The sequence below is a fragment of the Callorhinchus milii genome, unplaced genomic scaffold, assembly GCF_018977255.1.
Source record: "Callorhinchus milii isolate IMCB2004 unplaced genomic scaffold, IMCB_Cmil_1.0 Scaffold1, whole genome shotgun sequence".
NCBI classification, from domain to species: domain Eukaryota; kingdom Metazoa; phylum Chordata; class Chondrichthyes; order Chimaeriformes; family Callorhinchidae; genus Callorhinchus; species Callorhinchus milii.
In genome coordinates, this window is record NW_024704742.1 from 134,272,478 (window position 1) to 134,293,305 (window position 20,828).

The 20,828-nt window shown below is 45.0% G+C and overlaps 1 protein-coding gene across 3 annotated transcripts in view; it reads right to left on the reverse strand.

Annotated features, from left to right (window-relative positions):
* Positions 1–435: 435 nt before the first annotated feature.
* Positions 436–20,828, reverse strand: part of LOC103184867 (mucosa-associated lymphoid tissue lymphoma translocation protein 1) — a 29,880-nt gene continuing 9,487 nt past the window's right edge. The window contains exons 5-18 of one of the 3 annotated variants that reach the window (XM_007903085.2): positions 20,209–20,356; positions 15,873–16,048; positions 13,627–13,723; positions 12,482–12,523; positions 10,636–10,662; positions 10,297–10,344; positions 9,620–9,826; positions 5,789–5,966; positions 5,365–5,439; positions 4,936–5,063; positions 4,269–4,418; positions 3,628–3,785; positions 2,748–2,873; positions 436–1,237 (exon numbers count right to left, since the gene is read on the reverse strand). In XM_007903085.2, coding sequence (XP_007901276.1) covers positions 749–1,237; positions 2,748–2,873; positions 3,628–3,785; positions 4,269–4,418; positions 4,936–5,063; positions 5,365–5,439; positions 5,789–5,966; positions 9,620–9,826; positions 10,297–10,344; positions 10,636–10,662; positions 12,482–12,523; positions 13,627–13,723; positions 15,873–16,048; positions 20,209–20,356 — 2,049 coding nt within the window. In that variant the 3' untranslated portion in view covers positions 436–748. Of the gene's footprint in view, positions 1,238–2,747; positions 2,874–3,627; positions 3,786–4,268; positions 4,419–4,935; positions 5,064–5,364; positions 5,440–5,788; positions 5,967–9,619; positions 9,842–10,296; positions 10,345–10,635; positions 10,663–12,481; positions 12,524–13,626; positions 13,724–15,872; positions 16,049–20,208; positions 20,357–20,828 lie in introns of all 3 variants that reach the window. The other 2 variants (XM_007903084.2, XM_007903086.2) reach the window with 2 other exon arrangements.

Genomic DNA, 20,828 nt, shown 5'->3' on the forward strand with positions numbered 1-20,828 from the left:
GCTTTCATTAAGGATCGACAGAAATAACTCATACAACAACTTATATAATTCCGTTGACATAGGACAATGTCTTGGAGGAGTTCGCAGAGACGGGGTTGGAGAGCAAGTAAGTGGGAAGGGGGAGGTGATCATAGATGTGGTTGAAGAGGTAGATTTTTAGGTGGGATTCCATATCCTGTGTGAAATACCCTTAACGCCCTTACTTCCCAAGCCTGCCAGTTCAGGACGACATTAAAGATCTCTTGGCACTATTAAAAAAGTGAAGAGAGTTTCTCCCAATGTGCTGGGTGATATCCCCTCAAATAACATTTGTCATTCACTTCATGGCTGTTCATGGGATATTACAGAGTGCAAATTAGCTGCCTACAAACACACAGCGGTTACACTTGACAGTAAATCCCGTGAAGCGCTTTGAGACGTTCTCTCAACGTGACATGAAAGGCGTTGTATCAAATCCAAGGTTTAGTTTAAGGATCTTCCTTGTAAAGATCTCACATGATTCTGTAGATGGTGATGATGTCTTGAGAACATCCTGTATGACGTTCTAGGGCCGAGTGCACAGACCTCGGTGTGAAGGAGTCTTAACGGACACCTCCTTATTTTCAGCTAAAGTTTGGGTGGAGAGACCCAAACGGAAGTGTGCCCGTAAAACATGAGAGAACCTAACCTTTCCCAATGGGGGAGTCACAGAGGTCACCACCTTCTTGTGAAGATGTGACTCAGAATAAGTTCAGTGTCCGTCAGAGGCTCATTCATAAAATCTGTCCTGGTCACTGAAACCCATCGGAGACTCATTCATATCGTGCTCGATGGGAACGTTAATCCCTCTGTTGTTGCTGCAGTACTCACGGTCGTGCCTACAATCGGCCACTTGTCCGAGCGAGGTGTGGCTGTACATTTCCGAGGGGACAGCGCAGCTCACAGCCCCCATCAGGCCAGCGCTGGGGTTGTTATAGACCCCCAGGTGGGAGTGACTCTGGTAATGCTGATGGTAATGCTCAAACTCCGGGCTGCAAGTCATGCTCCGCACCGGGCTGTGAGAGGGGCTGTGGACCGGGCTGTGGGACGGGCTGTGAGGCATTGGGCACGTTACCAGACAGCTGTTCCTCCTGACCCCGCGGTGGATGTCCAACTTTGCGATCAGAGGCTTCCCCACATCCACCTCCTTGGCCTCTTCCACCAGCTCCGAGAGCCCCTGGTACTGATAGCGAAGGCAGACGGTGAACACTAGCCGCTCCTGGAGACCAGAGAGAGGGAAAGAGGGGAAGAAAGAGTAAGTGATGAAGTGATGTAAGTAACAGGATGTGTTTGTGTGTGTGTGTGTGTGTGAGAGAGAGAGAGAGAAAGAGAGAGAGAGAGGAAAGAAAGCAAGATAGAAAGCAAGAAAGAAAGAGAGCGCAAGAGAGAAAAAGAGAAAGAGCGAGAGAGAAACAGAGCACGAGAGAGAAAAAGCGAGCGAGAAAGAAAGAGGGAAGGAAAGAGCAAAAGGGAGAAAGTGAGAAAGAAACCAAGTGAGGCAGAAAGGAAGTGTCAAGTTCCGTTCACAACCGCATAAGGCAAAGTCCCACTACAACCATATCCACTTTATCTGGAATAACAGAGAAACTCCATTCTGCCCCGGATCTTTAACATCTACCTGAGCAGACAGACATCGCCTAGGTTTAACATGTCAAGTGGATGATGGTACCTTCGATTATGGAGTGCAGTGTCTACCGAGACTGTGAGCTGAAAGCCCCAAAGTGAGTTGGGACACTTCTGTGCACAACTGGCTACTGCGTTTCGCCCACAAAATACACAGTCACTCCACTTTACAGCATACGCAGTGAAGTGCTTCGAGCGGGCTCGGTGACGCGATAAGGCGTTCCAGCAAATGCAAGGATTATTATTATTAATATTATTGCAACCGACAGAGCCGAGCTGTCATGTGCTCGCTATGTTCCTAATTTACAGCCACAGGAGGAAACAAGCCAAGACCTTGGCAAAACAGTTGCGTTCCTGTACAATAACACAGCATGTTCAAGTTTATAAAGGGAAAGGTCAGGTTTCACCTAGGCAAACAAATGCTGGCAAAAGACACTTAAAATTGCTCCCAAATGACTGACACTGTTATGGGGGAATACTTGATACGGGGTTCCTGTAATATTTCAGGTTCATGTGTCCATCAGTTGCTGGGTTCAGAATTGGTACAGTGCATCAAGCCAGTAATATTTCATCCTGGGAATTATCACTGTTGACATGAATGAAGAAGCTAAACAGGTGCCTTGCAGGAAAGCTGCCAAATACTGAGTGTGTTTTGTTTTTCCTCTTACTGTCTTTTTTTAATAATAATAATCCTTACATTTGATATTAAAAAAGTATTCGGTCACTCAATCCGTCACTGCTTCTGGGTCCCTGCTGTGCGTAATTGGCTGTCGTGTTTCACCCACAAAATACACAGTGAATTCACTAGATAGTATATATGCGAAGCGCTTTGAGACATCTCAGCGACATGAGAAGGCACTGTTTCAAAATTCAAGGATTATCCTGCCTTTCGCATCAAGAGGGCAGCTCAAGAGCTTCACAGGAATTTACTGTAAACTTTGGTGACTGTATTTGTAGGCGAACCGACAGGCAATTTGCGCAAAGCAAACAGCTATGAAGTGAATGACCCATGTTATATGGGCGAATTGTTTGCCAGGACACTGGGAGAAACTGATACGACTTACGTGAGTGTTACTGTATAGACTGGGAGCATTGAGATGTTTTACCTTTAACTTCTGCAAGGCGCTCAGCCTTGTGTACAGACACTGCTCCGGGAGATCTTTGGAGAGCAAATAGCTGCCTGTTTCCTCTGGAGTTCCTCGGTTGGTCTTCTTCGGATCTACATCCAGGTCCTGTCCTCACAAAAAAGAAAAAACAATCATGAAGACTCCCTTTCCTCCACAATCAAGTGTTCCTTTAGGTTCTTGGCGCCCCTCTTACCATCAAGTTGACTGTAGTTTCTGAACCTCGTTCTGAACAGAGTGGATTTATTATTATATTATTGTTAATATGAATTTTCCAAAATTAAGTCTTGAATTTTAAGACATAATAATAATAATCCTTGCATTTGATATAGCGCTTTTCACGTCTTCTAGATGTCTTCATAGAATATGCTGTAAAGCAAATTGACTGTATATTTGTGGGTGAAACGCGGCAGCCAATTGCGCACAGCAATGTTCCACAAACAGTCGTGGACTGAAAATGACCAATTTATTCTTGTTTTGTTTTGGAGGGATTATATCGACATACACTCAATATAGGGCCTTATCACATCATAGAGATATCTCAAAGGGCTTCACAGAATATACTGTAAAGTGGATTGACTGTATATTTTGTGGGCAAAAACGTGCCAGACAGTTGCGCACAGCAGCGTCGGACAAACAGTTGTGGATTGAGAGACTAAATTATTTATTTAGTGATTTAATTATTTTGAAGCGATTATTACCCCCGGAAAGGGATCTGCCAATTGACTGATTGCCCAATTGCGCACAGCAGTGTCCCACAGACAGTCATGGATTGAGTGACCAAATTTTTTGACAGATTATTAACCCCGGAAAGCGATCCGCCAATCGACTAACTACCGAAATGATTAACTGATAATCTCACCGTTGGAAAATCTGTCACATAAGCATCGCACATTACAATTTCCTTGGGCTTCCCTACGATCCGAGTGTAAATGATCATGACATTGGAGAACTCTGCAGCGAAGCCCAGCTGGATTTTGACGCCACACTCAAAGTCAAGCCATTTGCTCTCGGGCAGCTCTGGAGAGAACAACAACAACAACAAATTACATCTGTACAGCGCCTTTCACATCAGTAGGACATCCCAAGGCGCTGGACAGTAAAGGATTTGCAACCGAGCTGGGGAATGGGATCAGGAGGGGTGGAGAGCAGGGAAGGGTACCAGTAGGAGGGCAACCAAAGGTGTAGTAGAAACTTGCCTTGAAGGAGGCAAGAGAGGGAGCGAGGCAAAGGGCCTGTGGGATGGAGTTCCAAAGGGTGGGACAGAGAGGCTGAAGGCCTGACCGCCAATGCTGAGGCTAGCCGGGCAGAGGATATGGAGCAGGCTGGATTCCACTGAGCGGAGAAATGGACAGGTCAATTTGGAGTGAGCCCCCACTACCTTGTCCCACTCACAACCAAGCCCCCCTCCCCCCACTCATACCCAAGCCTCCCTCCCCCACTGACTTCAAAGCCCTCCCCACCATCCTCCCCCTTCTGCCCCCAGCCTGTGCCTCTCCTCACCATGAGCCTTTGCCCACTGCAGGTTACGTGCGAGGGATTCCACAGAGCAGCCTGAGGAGCGGATGGGATCGGTCAGGGCTCTCTTCTCACTCAGACTGCTGCGGATCTCCAGCGCCTGCTTCCCCTTCGTCAGGTCACAAGTCCCCATATCTGCAACACAGCAAAGACCCGACAGGGCTGTTAGCTAAAGCTCCGGAGGTTACCAGCCTCTTCACTCCTCCTCTTGATTTCACCTCAGAACTTTCACCTCAGATTTACGTCTTCAAGCACTGCATTGAGCTGTAGTGAGGAGCCAGCCCTCGGCACATTAATCTACAAGGAGCACAGTCTGAGCAAGGCGTGGTAGACCGCCATCTCCAGCGCAATGCCCCCTCCCTCCCAGCGCATCGCTCCCCCATCGCCACTCCGAACCCCCCTCTCCCTTCCCTCCCTCTAGAGCGCAGCAGAACCAGAGTTTAGTATTTCGCTAACCAGCAGCTGTTTTGATGTTAATCAAAACATCTAAGAGTGAATCCAGTTACAACTCTTGATTATAACATGCTGTGTTATAGAGCACCCAATGACACTGCCCCAGTTACTACGCACACAATTACATCGTGTCTGGTTACACCACGCTCGGTTACACCAGCCCTGGGAAGCCCTTGCCTTGAGGCCCCTGTGGCCTTACCTTCAGCCACCCGGTCGAGTAGCACAGTGATCTTCTCATCCTCCAGCAGCCGCTCCTTCAGGAATTTCATAAAGATCCCATTGGCTAAACCGTAGTGCTGGATCTCAAAGGCCTCGGCCCCCTGGCACCTGCCAACAGAGACAACACACCTCAGCCAAGTCCACAGGGAGTTCAATCGGGATTCAGCCCCAGTTAAAGTGTCTGATCAGGTAAATGGCCTCCTGCTCACTCCCTTCCTCACCTCGTTTAAGGCATGAAGTGAGGTGAGAGCACGAGAGGGTGGGGGAGGGGGTGGTGGAGAGAGGGAGGGGAGGTGACCGATGGCACGTTCAAAGGGGTAGTTTTTTGGGGAGAGGGTTAAATACAGTCGGGGAGTGGGCGAGAGGGGATGGCAAGGGGGGAGGCAATACAGAGGAACATAAACCTTACGTTGCGTATCCAAACACAATGTTGGCTGTGACTCTCAACGCCTCCACGTTGGGGATGGTGTCATCATACACATTCCTGCAAACACAGAATCGCACAGTTCAGCCGTCCGTATAATAACAACAATAATCTTTGCATCGCAAAGCGTCTCAAAGCGCTTCACGGAATATTGCTTTGGAAATGTGGTTAAACTTTATTTTATGTTCATGGTGAGTGAGCAACTCGCTGTCTCACTCATTTATTCGTGCATCTGTGCACATACTCGCTCAAGTGCCATCATGCCCACACTTACTCATACCCATCAATCACTCACTTACACTGAGTATCCAGAACAGGCCAAAACAATTACACTTAACGAAAACTAAAAAACAGCCAGTCAGGAAATCTTAGTGAATGACAGAGCCCGTCCCTCGGCTTGGCTCAGTACCTTTTCCTACACATGTCCAGAAGAAATACATTCAGCCCAGTCTCTTTCTCCTGCATTAGCTTGAGGATGCTCTGCACACACAAGCAGTGTGCAGACCTATAGGGATTCGGAGCATTAATTGGGACCATAAAACTGTTTCCGTAGTTTTCGTAACCATGACCAGCGTAGTACAGCAAACCTGTAACAAACAGTCAAGGAGAACAAGTCAGACACCACAACAATCTGCACTTAGTTCAGTACAATATAAACTAAATTACCTTAATATAGCGCCTTTCAGGTCAGAAGAACTTCCCAAGGCGCTACCTTATTACATAGGATAACTTGTCATAGGATAACATAGGATAAAGAATATTCATTTAGTCACTCAATCCATGACAGTTTGTGGGACAGATACTGCTGTGCGCAATTGACCCCGCGTTTCACCTACAAAATATCTAGTCAATTCACTTGTACTCTGTGAAGCGCTTTGAGACGTCCCATCGACGTGTTAATATATATTATCATTATATTCTCGAAGCACTTTAAAGAGAGTGTGCATCACCTGGCTCCTGTTAACACTGCAAGCCAAATCCCTAATGGGTAGGGTGGGGGTGCCCCAGTTTGGCAAGCAGCAAAAAAAAAAGCGTGCCAGACAGTGCTTTCAATAGAAAGCTATGCGGTTTTGGCCTGGTTAGACTCCAGCAGTTATTCCAACGCACACTCATCACAAGCCGTGACTCACTCTCCAGAATTAGGTGAGCACTCTGCATCCCTCCGGAGAGGAGAGAGAGTGCATTCCATTCCAGTCACAGGGAGAAGTCCACTTACATAATAATAAATGAATGTAAGGATAATTCATTAATTATTATTAATAAAGTAATGGTAATAGCAGTAATACTGATTTATGAAACGTTAAGTGCTGGAGTCATTTAAGGGTTGATTTTCTATCTTTCCTCCATTTTGCTCTCTCTCATTCACTTTCTGTTCCTCACTCACTCTGACTCACTTCCCTTTCGCCTTTAGCTGACACAGCTTCAGACAGACCCAGGCCAACCAGCAACAGGTAGGGAGAGGAGAGAAGCAGATAGCTTCTGCTGACACACATTTCTTTCAAAGATAGAAATAGATACATGTGCAGAAGGTGTAAATCCCAAACGTAAAGGCTGTGCAATTTGTATCCAGCATTACATAAGAGTGCAAAAGAGGACCTTTTAGCCAATGGGGCACAGAGCCCACTGACTAAATGTCAGAGGCTCCAATTGCCTCGTGTCAATTCAGACTTGGAAGGACTGCAAGATTTCACACAGGGCCTGTTACCTGATACTCAGGCCACTTGTGGACAACAGTGTTTTTCATGCGTATCCTGTGTTTACGAAGCTTGCAAAGTGCCTCACAAAGGCAACAACAAATTACAGCGCCTTTCGTGTCGGGAGGACATCCCAAGGCACTTGACGGTCATGGATTTGGATCCGAGCTGTTGATTGGGATCAGGTAGGGTGGAGGGCAGGGAGGGTAGGGGTAGGAGGGTAGCCGAATGCGTGATTGAAGAGCAGGGTCCTGAGATGTGCCTTGAAGGAGGCAAGAAAGGAAGTGAGGCAAAGGGAATGTGGGCTGGAGTTCCAACTGGTGGATGCAGAGGCTGAAGGCCTGACTGTCGATGGTGGGGCAGGCCGGGCGGGGGAACGTGGAGCAGGCCGGTGCCTGCTGAGCGGAAGGAGCGGACAGGTTGATATGGGGTTAGCAGGTCACAAAGGTAGGAGGGGGCAAGGCCGTGGAGGACCTTGATCCTCTGGGGGATGGGGAGCAGTGGAGCCGGGCGAGGTGGGGGTGATGGGGTCACAACAACCATGTCGTGACCCTCACGTAAGGTAGTGTCCCAGAGCCTTACAAAGACAATGGAGATCTCTGAACAGAAAGGAGTGGAGTGAAGGTAAATGGCCAGAGACACTTGAAGGAAAGAAGGTGACAGGATCAATGCTTCGAAAATACACACTACACTTCACAAGAAAATCCCAAGAAGACTTCCTTCCAATGTGAAAGACGTATTGAACGTAAGGATTTTTAAGGCAGGGAGCACTGGTGACTGGGGCTATAGTGGCTGAAGATATTTAGAACTATAGAAATTCACAGCGCAGAAGGAGTCCATTCGGCCCATCAAGTCTACACCGGCTCTCAGATTAAGCTGTTGATTCAACAACACCTTGTATTTCTATAGATCCTTCAAGTTGGGGTAGCAACTTGGAGCCCTCCAATCCCACTGCTCTTCAGAGATGCAGCCTGACCTGCTGCGTGTTCCCAGCGACTTCTGTTTCTATTTCAGATTTCCAGATTTTTGCAGTATTTTGCCTTTTCTTCAAGCCATTAACTGTCTACTTCTCTCTTGAAATCCACAATGAACTCTGCCTCGAATACCTTACTTGCCGGGCATTCCACATCCCAACAGCTCTCTGTGTGAAAAAAAATCTCCTTTCGTTCTATAGGTCCTCCTGTCACTGACTCTCCTCCCAGTGGAATAGCTTCTCCCCAGTCACCCTGTCAAAAACCCTTATGTAATTTTGCACAAATCTATCAGCTCCCCTCTCAACCTTCTCTGATCAAATGGAAAAAGAGGCTGGCAGCAAAAAGTAGCTGGAAATAGATACCAACGAGCCCTTTGGCTGGTTCAAACCTCATCTCCTTCGTCCAGCCATCAATGCACAGGAGCAAGTAACAAATAAATAATGAATAATCCTTGCATTTGATACAGGTCCTTACCATGTCATCGACACGTCCCAAAGTGCTTTACAGGGTATACTGTAAAGCGGTGTTACTGTGTGTATTTGCCGCCAACAAGTTCCCCAACACTTCCCACAAGCAGCGGTGCAGTGAGTGACCAATTTATTTAGGGGCTTGTTGGCCCCGACACAGGTATAAACTCACTTCTCTTTTCGAGTAGTGTCATGGAATCTTTAATGTCCACCTGAACAGACAGACTGGACCTCAGTTTAATGTCTCATCTGAAGGAATAGAACATCTGACAATACAATGCACCCCCAGCACTGCATTGGAATATCGGCCTTGATTATATGAGTTCCAAGTCCTGACGTGGGGCTTGAACCCTCAACCGTGTGACTCAGAGGCGAGAGTGCTACCAACTGAGCCAGGAAGTAACAACCTCTGGGGACCTGGGTAGGCCAGTCAGAAACTGGTATTTTAGCCCCTGCCCCTGATCTTCGAACTTGTTCAGGTCGACATGTGGCAATGGGAAGGGGTCAGACTCTTTCACCAGGGATCTCAAGGTAAAGACTAAAGATGACGTACTCAGGATTGAAGACTATAAATAGCCTGAGTTAAAAGGCAAAGTCCATCACTTGGAGTCCTGTAGCTTAGTGGTTAGAGCACTCGACAATTGACTAACAACCGGGTTGCTACTCACTGCTAGGTAAACAGCGGTGTGTGGACCAAGGACTGCCTAAGGTTTTGCCTCGGCCGGGAATCGAACCCATGTCCTCTCGCTTAATAATAATAATAATAATCCTTGCATTTGATATAGCGTTTTTCACGTCTTCTAGACGTCCCAAAGCACTTCACAGAATATACTGTAAAGTGAATTGATTGTATATTTGTGGGCGAACGCGGCAGCCAATTGCGCACAGCAATGTCCCACAAACAGTCGTGGATTGAAAATGACCAATTTATTATTGTTTTGTTTTTTGGAGGGATTATTATTAGGTCTGTGGAGTAAGGAAACTTGCCCAAGGTTTCGCCCTCTGCCTGGAATTGAACTCGGGTCTCTCGCTTGCAAAGCGAGTGCTCTAAGTCACAGTGTGATGTACTCTAGCCCAGGCCTGAAGGGGCCCAGAGGAAACGTACCATACACTCCCTTGTCCAGCAAGAGCAGGAATTCATAGACAGCGTTCCTCATCTCAAACTCGGTCAGGTCCAGCAGGGAGACCACCTTGAAGTCCAGCTGTCTCAGCAGGTTAGTCAGCTCATACACGTCCACCATGGGGGCCTTCAGCTTGGGGTGGTTGTGGTAGGACATGTTGCCGATCAGAAGAGCCACCTTGTCAGTCGCTGCTAAAATAGGAACACCTTAAGAGTTTGAGAGGGAATAAAGGAATGGATGGAGACTCTTGAGCACGGTAAAACGCACATAAGTCTTTGTAAATTGTATAAAGAGCTAAGTTGTACATTCACCCGAGTCCCATTCAGTTTCTTACCAAAACTACTTAGATTTATTTGCACTGTTCGTATTAATCACCTCCTAACTCAAAAGCCACTCCCTACCCTTGCAGGAATCGTATTCTTGATCCATCCACCCACGCACAGAACTTAATTACTCGCGATTCATTGCAATTCCAATGCCTTGATGGTAAGTACACATATGGCGACAGATACACGGTCATCTCTCTCCCTCCACCACCCCCCCCGACCACCCCCCCGCAACCCCCTCAGCTCCAATGCCAAGGCAGTACTGTTAAGCCCCTTGGGAAACCCTCCTGAAATGAATGGAGCTGTGGAAATATACATTTGCATTTGTTACTCACCAAAATGTCTTCGGTTGAAGTCTAGCTGTCCAATGTCAGCTGGATTGCCTGATAAACAAATTATATTCTTTCATGGAAATGGTTCATATAATGGTTGAATTGCAATGTGATCTTGCTCAAGTTCTAGCCTTTGCTGTTGTAAAGCTGTCTGCGCTGACATTAACTCAACAACAACTCAATTTTGCATTCATTCGGCACATTATTTAGGATATCTCAAAAAGAGAATGTCAGACGAGAGTACTACTACAGCCGGGCTGACAGGTACCCTATTAACATCTGTCATTAATACAATCTCACAAGTTTCTCTGAGGAGTTTCTCTGATGGAGAAACACACTTACTTGTTTCTTCAGGAAGCATCAACCCATCTGAAAGAGATTCAGATACAAAGATTCGTTTAAAAAAAAGCCTTTAATTTTTTAAAATTAAAATGGAACAATTTTTAATTCTTCCCAACCAAAGGGATGAAATTCCACATTGTCTTAACAGTTACGATTAAGCGGAATTTTTGAAAGTTTCTTCAATTTCAGTCGTAATTTGGAAGCCAGTTTCTTTTTCTTTAAAATAACTGCTTTTCAAAACAATTCTTCACAATCTACAAAGGTTAAGATAAAATGATCTTCAGGCTGAGGACATTAGAAATTTAATAATAAGAATAATAATCCTTGCATTTGATATAACGCCTTATCACGTCTTCGAGACCTTTCAAAATGCTTCACAGAATATACTGTAAAGTGAATTGACTGTATATTTTGCAGGAGAAATCTCAGATCTGAAGCAACGTAACAGAAGCAATGTCCTTTTTGTTTTCTCGGGATTTTGACATATGCGAAAACCCATCACCATGCTTAAGGGTATTCAAGACTGAGAGTTCCACATATGTATGCCATCCCATATGGGGATTTCTCTGCATCTGGGATGGAATGCGCATTCTCTCCCTTTTGACATACTGATTTGCACAGTAGGCGTTAAGTGGCTCAAGCCAATTAAGTAGTTGGAGCACTCGCTTTGCAAGCGAGAGACCTGAGTTCAATTCCAGGCAGAGGGCGAAACCTTGGGCACGTTTCCTTACTCCACACAGAGCCTAATAATAATCCCTCCAAAAAACAAAACAACAATAAATTGGTCATTTTCAATCCATGACTGTTTGTAGGGACACTGCTGTGCACAATTGGCTGCCACGTTCGCCCACAAATATACAGTCAATTCACTTTACAGTATATTCTGTGAAGCGCTTTGGGACGTCTAGAAGACGTAAAAAGCGCTATATCAAATGCAAGGATTATTATTATTATAGTTGTAAGAGAAAGGAAGCCACCAGCAGTTAAGAGCAAAGTGAACCCTTCTGTGGTTAGTTCACTTTCCCAGAGGAAGATGAATAAATCATTTCTGCAATAATATTGCTTACAATAACAATAATAATCAGCGCATTTGATTGAGCACCTTTCATGTCAGGAGGACGTCTCAAAGCGCTTCACAGGATATACTGTAAAATGGATTTTTGTAGCCGAATGCAGCCACCAATTTGCGTACAGCAAACAACAGCAACTCGCATCTATTTAGCGCCCTTCACACAGGGCAGTGTCTTGGAGTGCTGACAAACAGTCACAAGGTGAATGACTGACTAAATTTATCTGGGGGGATTGTTGGCCAGGGCACTGTGAGTTTACGGTAAACTCTGAAACGCTTTGACCTGTCTTTTTTTGGTCAGCCGCAGAAGCCCATCACCGTGCATAAGAGTGGCCAAACCAAACTGAAAATTCCATGCATCCCACCAACACATGGGAATTTCAGAGATAAGATTGTTGGAATGGAACGCGCACTGTGTCCCTGGAGGGATGCATCCTGCTTACCTAATTCCAGAAAGTATTAGGCGTAAGTCGGCAAGAGCCAAGGCTTGGGGTCCCCAGAGCGTGTGTGGGGGGGTATTGCTAACCAGCTAAAACCACATCGCTTGCCATTGATATCCTCCCGATGTGAAAGGCGCTACAACCAATGTGGGGATCATTATCGTTTTATTTCGTAACATGCATCAGCGATTGTCATTCTAAGAATTTATTTAAATCTTTTTTGAGAAGAACAAAGAGTGACATTTTTGATTCCCACCGGACAGCTCACTCGAGAGGGAAACGAAAGGAAAGTGCTCAGTATGTATCGGAATTAACCCCGTCATTGACCACACATTACCTTCATCGCTTTCCACGGCAACTGATACATTGCACCTGGGTCCTTGCGATCAGAGGGAAGAGTATGTTTCAATACAGGCAAATCGCACAGCATGAAGGCGAAAACATTCATAAGTAGTTATTCATTCCAACAGAGAAATTGCGGGTTGCTTTTTGGCAAATAACTGTGATAGTTATCTCAGGTAAATGCCACATGGGTCGCTTGACTGATTATTCAGTTCAAGTGTATCTGTGATCACCAGAGCCATCCAATCGCTTACTGGCAAACACCAATTTTATAATAAAATAATATAATCCTTTATATAGCGCCTTATCACATCAGTGAGATGTCTCAAAGCGCTTCACCGAATATATTGTAAAGTGGAGTTACTGTGTATTTTGTGGGTGAAGCATGGCAACCAATTGTGCACAGCAGTGTCCCACAAACAGTCGTGGATTGAGTGACCACATTTGTTTCTTTTTGGAAGTGTATTACACCTGGAAAGCGATCCGCCAATCGACTAACAACTGGATTCTTACTTACTGTCAAGTGAACAGAGGCGTGTGGAAACATGCCTCAGGTTTTGCCCCACTTGGGAATCGTACCCAGGTCTTCTCGCTTGCGAGGCAAGTGGGCTAACCTATATGATTCCAGATGGAGGAACCCTGGTTGATATTTCGCCTACTCAACCCAGATCAATTACATTCCCCCATCTATTGTTGCAGCAGAAATTCACTGAGAGAATCTGGAGACCAGGAACAGGCCACCCTCTCAGATCTACACAGCCTTCATCCACCAGGTCAGGCTGCCAGGCAACAGAATATAATATATATATAATATATCTACCTTGCTTTTCTGATGGGGAAGGACGTGGGCCAGAGAGGAAGCAAAATAGATGGCAATAGCTTAAACTGTTTTTCATGTGCTGGTAAGACAACGACAAATAGGTTTTTGTATTCAATGAGTCATTCACGCACTATATGCTTGTGCAGATAGTGTTGATTCTTTGAAAAGCAAATTATATCAGATTAGATTTCTTTTAGGAAATAATATCTTGGGTTACAGTAAGCAGTTTGGGTCGTGACATGTGCATGTGACTGCCAGGATGGCAAACTGTATTGACCTTGTCTTCTTTTGTCTAGAAATTCTTATGTTCATATGCTTACCAATGACGACTTCAGCCTCTGTGCTCCAATAATCCTCTTTGCCATTAAAAACTCGACACCGGTATACTCCCTGATGCTGCGGGCTGACTCTCGCAACCTTATTTTAAGTTTAGAAAAAGACTTGTGAGAGATTTAGAACCATAAAGATGTGCTGGCACAAAGAAAAATTCATTCAGTTCCATTTAGCTACCTTTCTTCCCAACCCTCCTCCACCCCCACGTACCTTACCCCTGCAAAGAGTGAGTGTTCTGGAAGGATGAGATCAGATAGGCTGAAGGGCCTTCTTCATCCAAACCAATCTTATGAAATTACTCCTTTTTATCTACCCTTCTATCTATTTATCTCTAACCACCCTTTCCTCTCCAAGGTCCTGGAACGAGTTGTTGCTTCCCAGCTCCACTCTATCCCCCAGTGCCTTCGCCTTGCTTCCTCCCTCCTTTCCTCCTTCAAGGCCGGTCTCAAGACCTTTCTCTACAACTGTGCCTTCACCCCCCACTCTGAACTCTACCCTTCCCTCCCCTGACCATTTTCCCCTTGCTTGGGTCCCGACCTAACTGTCCAGCGCCTCGGGACATCCTCCCGACGTGAAAGGCACTCTATAAATGCAATTTTGTTGTTGTTGTCTGCTGTCACTCCCTTCACAAACCCCTGCAATCAAGTTTCTGTGCTGCCCACGGCACAGAAACAGCCCTGGTCAAAGTGACAAATGATATTCTGTCCATCTGCGACCAGGGCTTCCTCTGCCTCCTTGTCCTACTTGACCTCTCTGCTGCCTTCGACACCATTGCCCACTCTATCCTCATCCACCACCTCTCCTCTCACCTCAATCTTCATGGTTCTATCCTTGAATGGTTCAAATCGTACCTCTCACACCGCCTCTACTTCATCTCTACAAACAGTTTCTCCTCTAGCCCTCGTATCGTCTCGTGCGGCGTTCCTTGGTCCCCTCCTCTTCAATATCTATACGTTACCTCTTTGTAACATCATCCGCAGACATAGGGTTAACTTCCACATGTATGCGGATGACACCCAACTGTACCTCTCTGCCTCCATCTTTGACTCCAGGACCACTGCTGACCTGACAGAATGTCTGTCGTACATCAAGTCCTGGGTGAGAGCTAGCTTTCTTCAGTTGAATGTCAACAAGACTGAGGCCCTCCTGATTGGCTCCCATCAGCGCCTCCACACCTCAGGCACTGACAGCACCACCATCCAAGGATGCACACTCCACCTTACTAAGCCAGTCCAGAACCTTGGTGTCTTGTTTGACCCTCAACTATCCTTTCTACCCCACATCCATGCCATGTCCCGCTGCCTTTCCCCACCTCCGAAACATCACCCGGCTCCGCCACTGTTTCACACCACAGGCCGCAAAAACCCTGAACCCTCCTTCCAGCAGGGCGAAATGTTGGGCAAGTTTCCTTACTTCACACGCCTCTGTTTGCCCAGCAGTAAGTAGAAACCCGGTTGTTATAGTCGATTGGCAGATCGCTTTTCCAGGGGCAATAATTTCTTTTAAAAAATTGGTCACTTCAATCCACGACTGTTTGTGGGACGCTGCTGTGCACAATTGACTGCCGCGTTTCGCCCACAAAATATACATTCAATTCACTTTACAGTACTTTAAAGTGAAGCACTTTGAGACGTCTCGAAGACTTGATAAGGCGATATATCAAATACAAAGATTATTATTATTTGTAGGGAACATACAGTCCAGGCTGACACTCTTATGTAGTACTGGGGTATATGCTGCATTGTTAAAGATTCCTTGGCAGAATTTGAAGAGGGAAGGGAGTTTCTCTCTCCCAGTGTCCTGGCCAATAATCCCTCAAACAGAATCAGATACTCACTTAAGGAGGCAGTGCGTAAATTGGCTGTTATTATTGTTAAGAATTATTATAATAATCCTTGTGCTTGATATGGCACCTTATCATGTCCTTGAGACGTCTCATGCACTTTACAGAACATATATTGTAAAGTGGATGACTGTATGTTTTTTGTGGGCAAAAAAAAAGGGGCAGTCCACAAAAGTCATGAATTGAGTGACCAATTTTTTTACCCCAGAAAGCGATCCACCAAACGACTAACAACTGGGTTCTTATTTACTGTTATGTAAACAGCATGTGGAGTAAGGAAACTTGCCTAAGATTTCACCCAACCCAGGAATCAAGCTCGGTTGCAAGGCGAGTGCGCTAGCCACTATCCTACGGGCCTGCTCAATTGTTGCTAAGTGTACTAGAAATTACCTTGTAATGCCTTTCAGTGCAATCGACTCGTTCCCCATTTCTCAGCCATTGATAATGTGGCACAGGTACACCGATGGCCGTGCACTCCAATACCAACATGTCACCCACCATTCGATGCTGGGATTGAGGCTGGTTTATAATCTGGAGCCTGTTGTCCAAGAGCAGGAATGGTCTCCCTGGAAGAGAACACACATCGATAATCACCGAGTAGGAGCTGACAGTCAAGGGAACCTCACCAGGACTTCAGAAATGGGTGTGAAGAACCACAAAATTATACAATCACAAGGCTGGTTTGGATGAAGAAAGCTCCTCAGCTCAACTGATTTCACCCAACCTCCCTACGCAATGTCAAGCTGTTTTCTGAATGAATTTGTGTGCTGGCCCCCAACCACCCTTCCTGGCAACCTGTTCCATTCAGTAATTACCTTCAGGATGAAGACACACTTCCTGGTGGCTGTCCTGAAATTGCCCTTTGCTACTCCCAACCCTGTGTCCTCTTGACTGCTGTCTCAGTGCAGTCAGGAGTATTGTTATGAGTTTACTTTCTAAATCCAATTTTTAAAAAAATGTTTCTTCAGAGTTCTATAAACACCATCTAAGCTGCATTAGCTTGTCTAATCATTGCTCTTGGCATCATTGCTCCAAAACTGTGGCCCAGGATATCAAACCATTGTATTCAGCGATCTGCATAGAATTGTGAAAAATTCTTAATCTTAAATCTTAATTTGGGAGTCAAGTCTTTGATCGTTCTTAAAAACAAACCAGTTTCCAAATGAAGATTTTTCCATAAATTTGGAACCAGTTTCAATTTTAAGCTCGTTATTTGTCTTAAGGCTAAAACTGTGAACTCTTATATTCAGTTTTGATTTGGAAAAAGTTTTTCTGCAGAACTTTTTAAAAAAGGCTGGATTGAAGGTTTTTCCACAATTCCGCACTAAACCTAAATTTTAACACAAAATGGTCTTGCAGGCTAAGGCCATGAGAATTTTGTTCAGGTGGATGTTAAAATTCCCATGGCCCTATTCGAAAAGAGACAGGAGATTCTCCATGTGTTCTTGTCAACAATGGCCCAAATAAAATTTGATAATCACTTCATGGCTGTTTGTGGGACACTGCAGTGTGCAAATTGGCTGCCACGGTCACTCACAAAATACACAGTCACAAAGCTTCACAGTAAATCTTAAGAAGCACTTTCATACATTGTTCTGATGTGAAAGGCGCTGTGTCAAGTCTAAGAATTATAACAGGGCAGCCAAATTTGCAAACAGCAACGTCCTACGAACAGCCATGAAGTGAATGACCAATTTTCTGTGGGGGAATTGTTGGTCATGAGACCGGGAGAAACTCCTCATTTCAAATAGTGCCGTATGATCTTTAATGTTCTAAATAAAATAAGTTTGGGGCAGGTTAGGGTTAGAATGCATTCAGTTGAACACCGCAGCAATACACCAACAGTTTCCTGTTTAACTACACATGTTTATTTACAGTTCTCACAGCTGAACCACACTGACTCTGAAGAAACAAACATTGTTCTAAAACAGTGGTGACCAACCTATGGCTTGTGGGCCGAAGGCCACCAAGAAATGGCTCGCCGATTATTCTCGCTTGTCTCAGTGAGTCGTTGTTCAATCAATAGTGTGTTTCTACTTATTTCTTGATTGAGTATGTCTCGATTTACGGCATAAATTTTTTTGTTGTTCGCTGAACAAAATAGGTTGGTTATCATTGCTCTAAAGAGGCCAATTTTAGGTCAAACTGAGCCCCACATCAGCAGGAGATGCCAATATATAACTTAAAATAATAATCCTTGCATTTGATACAACACCTTGCCACATCATCACAACATCTCAAAGCGCTTCACAGGATTTTATTGTGATGTGTAGTGACTGTATATTAGTGGGGGAACTAAGCAGCCAAAAGAAAACATAATAATAATAATGATCCTAGCATTTGATATAGCACCTTGTCACATCTTCAAGACATCTCAAAGCGCTTCACAGAATATACTGATACTGTAAAGTGAATTGACAATATATTTTGTGGGAGAAACGCGACAGCCAATTGCGCACAGCAATGTCCCACAAACAGTCATGGATTGAGTGACCAAATAATTTTTTTTAAGGAATTATTATCTCGGAAAAGCGATCCGCCAATCAACTAACAACTGGGTTCCTACTTACTGCTAGGTAAACAGAGGCATAAGAAGATAAGAACATAAGAATTAGGAGCAGGAGTAGGCCATTCGGCCCTCGAGCCTGCGCCGCCATTCGATAAGGTCATGGCTGATCTTCTCACCTAACTCTAATTACCTGCCCTATCCCCATATCCCCTAATTCCTCTATTTTTTAAAAATCTATCAGCCTCAGCCTTGAAGATGTTCAAGGACTGAGCATCTACAGCCTTCTGGGGGAGTGAATTCCATAAATTCACTCCCTCTGAGTGAAGAAATGTTTCCTCAACTCTGTTCTAAAAGGCTGACCCTTAATTTTAAGACTGTGACCCCTGGTTATAGATTCTCCTACCAGGGGAAACAGTCCATCAGTGTCTACTTTATCCAGACCTTTAAGAATCTTATATGTTTCAATAAGATCTCCCCTAATTCTTCTGTACTCTAGAGAATACAGCCATAGTTTATTCAGCCTATCCTCATAGGTCAGTCCCCTCATCCCAGGAACTAACCGAGTGAATCTACGCTGCACCCCCTCTAAGGCAAGTATGTCTTTTTTTAAATAAGGAGACCAAAACTGCATACAATACTCTAGGTGCGGTCTCACCAAGGCCCTATACAGTCGCAGCAAGACTTCCCTACTCTTGTACTCTAAACCTTTTTCAATGAACGCTAACTGCCGTTCACCTTCTTAGTTGCTGCTGCACCTGCAAACTAACTTTTTGAGACTGGTGTACAAGGACACCCAAATCATTGATGTAAATTGTAAATAACTGAGGCCCAAGCACTGATCCTTGTGGCACCTCCACTAGTCACATCCTGCCAATTCGAGAATGACCCGTTTATCCCTCCTCTCTGTTTTCTACCCGTTAGCCACTCTTCAATCCATGCTAATATGTTCCCATTAATCCCATGGGCCTTAACCTTGTGCAATACCTTTTGTGTGGCACTTTGTCAAATGCCTTTTTAAAATCTAAATATAGTACATCTACTGGTTCCCCCCTATCTAACCTGCTGGATACATCTTCAAAAAATTCTAAAAGATTAGTTAACTGACTTCCCTTTTGTAAAGCCATGTTGACTCTGCCTAATCTTGTTATGATCTTCCAGGAATCCCATAACGACATCCTTAATTAAGGACTCAAGAATTTTCCCTACCACTGATGTCAGACTAACTGGTCTGTAGTTCCCCATCTCTTCTCTCCCACCCTTCTTAAATAGTGGTGATACGTTTGCAATCTTCCAATCAATGTTGAGTAAGGAAACTTACATCACGCCCTGCTGGGAATGGAACCCATGCTCTAACCACTGAGCTACGTGATGCCTTATCATGTCGTTAAGACGTCTCAAAGTGCTTCACAGAATATATTTTAAAGCTGACTGATTGTGTATTTTGTGGGCGAATTGCGGCAACCAATTGCGCACAGCAGTGTCCCACAAACATTCGTGGATTGAGTCATATAATTGCTTTTTGGGGAAGGGATTTACCCCCGGAAAGCGACCCGCCATTCAATTAACAAGCGGGTTCCTACCTACTGCTAGGTAAACAGAGGCGTGTGGAGAAAGGAAACTTGCCGAAGGTTTCACACCGTCCGGGAATCAAACCCGGATCCTCTCGCTAGGGAGGTGAATGCACTAACCACCATGCTATGGGACACCTACTTAAGAATGCATGCCTCAAGACACTCGAGAGACCAAAAATAAGAATGCATGATCAGTATTCTTTACTCTCTGTCTCACTGCAAAACAAGTCCTCTGCAGCTTCTGCACACCTGATACAAGCTGATCACTGAAGTTCTGCGTTCACACCCACACACCTATCACCGCCCACATGCCTACCATTCCTGATTCTTATCTCCAGTTCCTGTCTCTACAAGCAAGAGAGACCAGAAATATATGCACACAGCATGCTCTCATTTCTAATTTGCACCAATATATTAGTCAAGATTTCTGCTTCAACTTCCTGTAGTCACAAGGTTTGTCTGGATGAAGACGACTGTTTGGCCCATTGAATTTTATTCCTCCAAAACATTACAGGACTCCACTGCTTTCTGTCTCCCCAACTCAGGTCCCCAGCCAGCAGTGTTAAGTGCCTTGAGACATCCACTCAAAATGAAAGGAGCTGTACAGATATAAACTGTATTGCACTGAATGTAACTCGGGGCTTACCATAGGTAGCACTGAAATTGTAAACTTCCAAGCGAACCCACTGACTGAAGTTGAAATCCATCCCAATGTTCACTCTGCAGATATAACGTCCGGTGTCATTGACAGTGACGGGATTCAACACAAGATCTGAGCTGTTGCCATTTGGAACCTGCGTGTCAAACAAAAAGCAGTTTCCATTTATACTGGGTCTTTTTAAACCCAAGATAAGACTGCAAAGCATTTTACAGGGATGGCGAGCTGAGCAAGATAATAACAATACAATAATCAACAACAATAAAAATTACATTTGTATAGCGCCTTTCACTTCAGGAAGACGTCCCAAGGCACCTTATCATTTTGTCGAGACGTCTCAAAGCACTTCCCAGGATATAATGTAAAGTGTAGTAAATGTGTGTATTTTGTTTGTGAAATGTCAAACAAATTTCCACGGTAGGAGGTTGGGGGAGTGGGAGGAAATAGAGGGAGTTGGATGGAAGGAACAGAAGTCCAGAAGGTAGGTTTTAAAGGAACAAGAGAAAGCTTGTCCTGCGATCCCAAGAGGAAGCAAAGAGGTCACAAGGCGGAGAGATTGAGGCTTGGGGTTCAGTGGCTGATACGAGTATAGGAAGAGTGGCGCCATC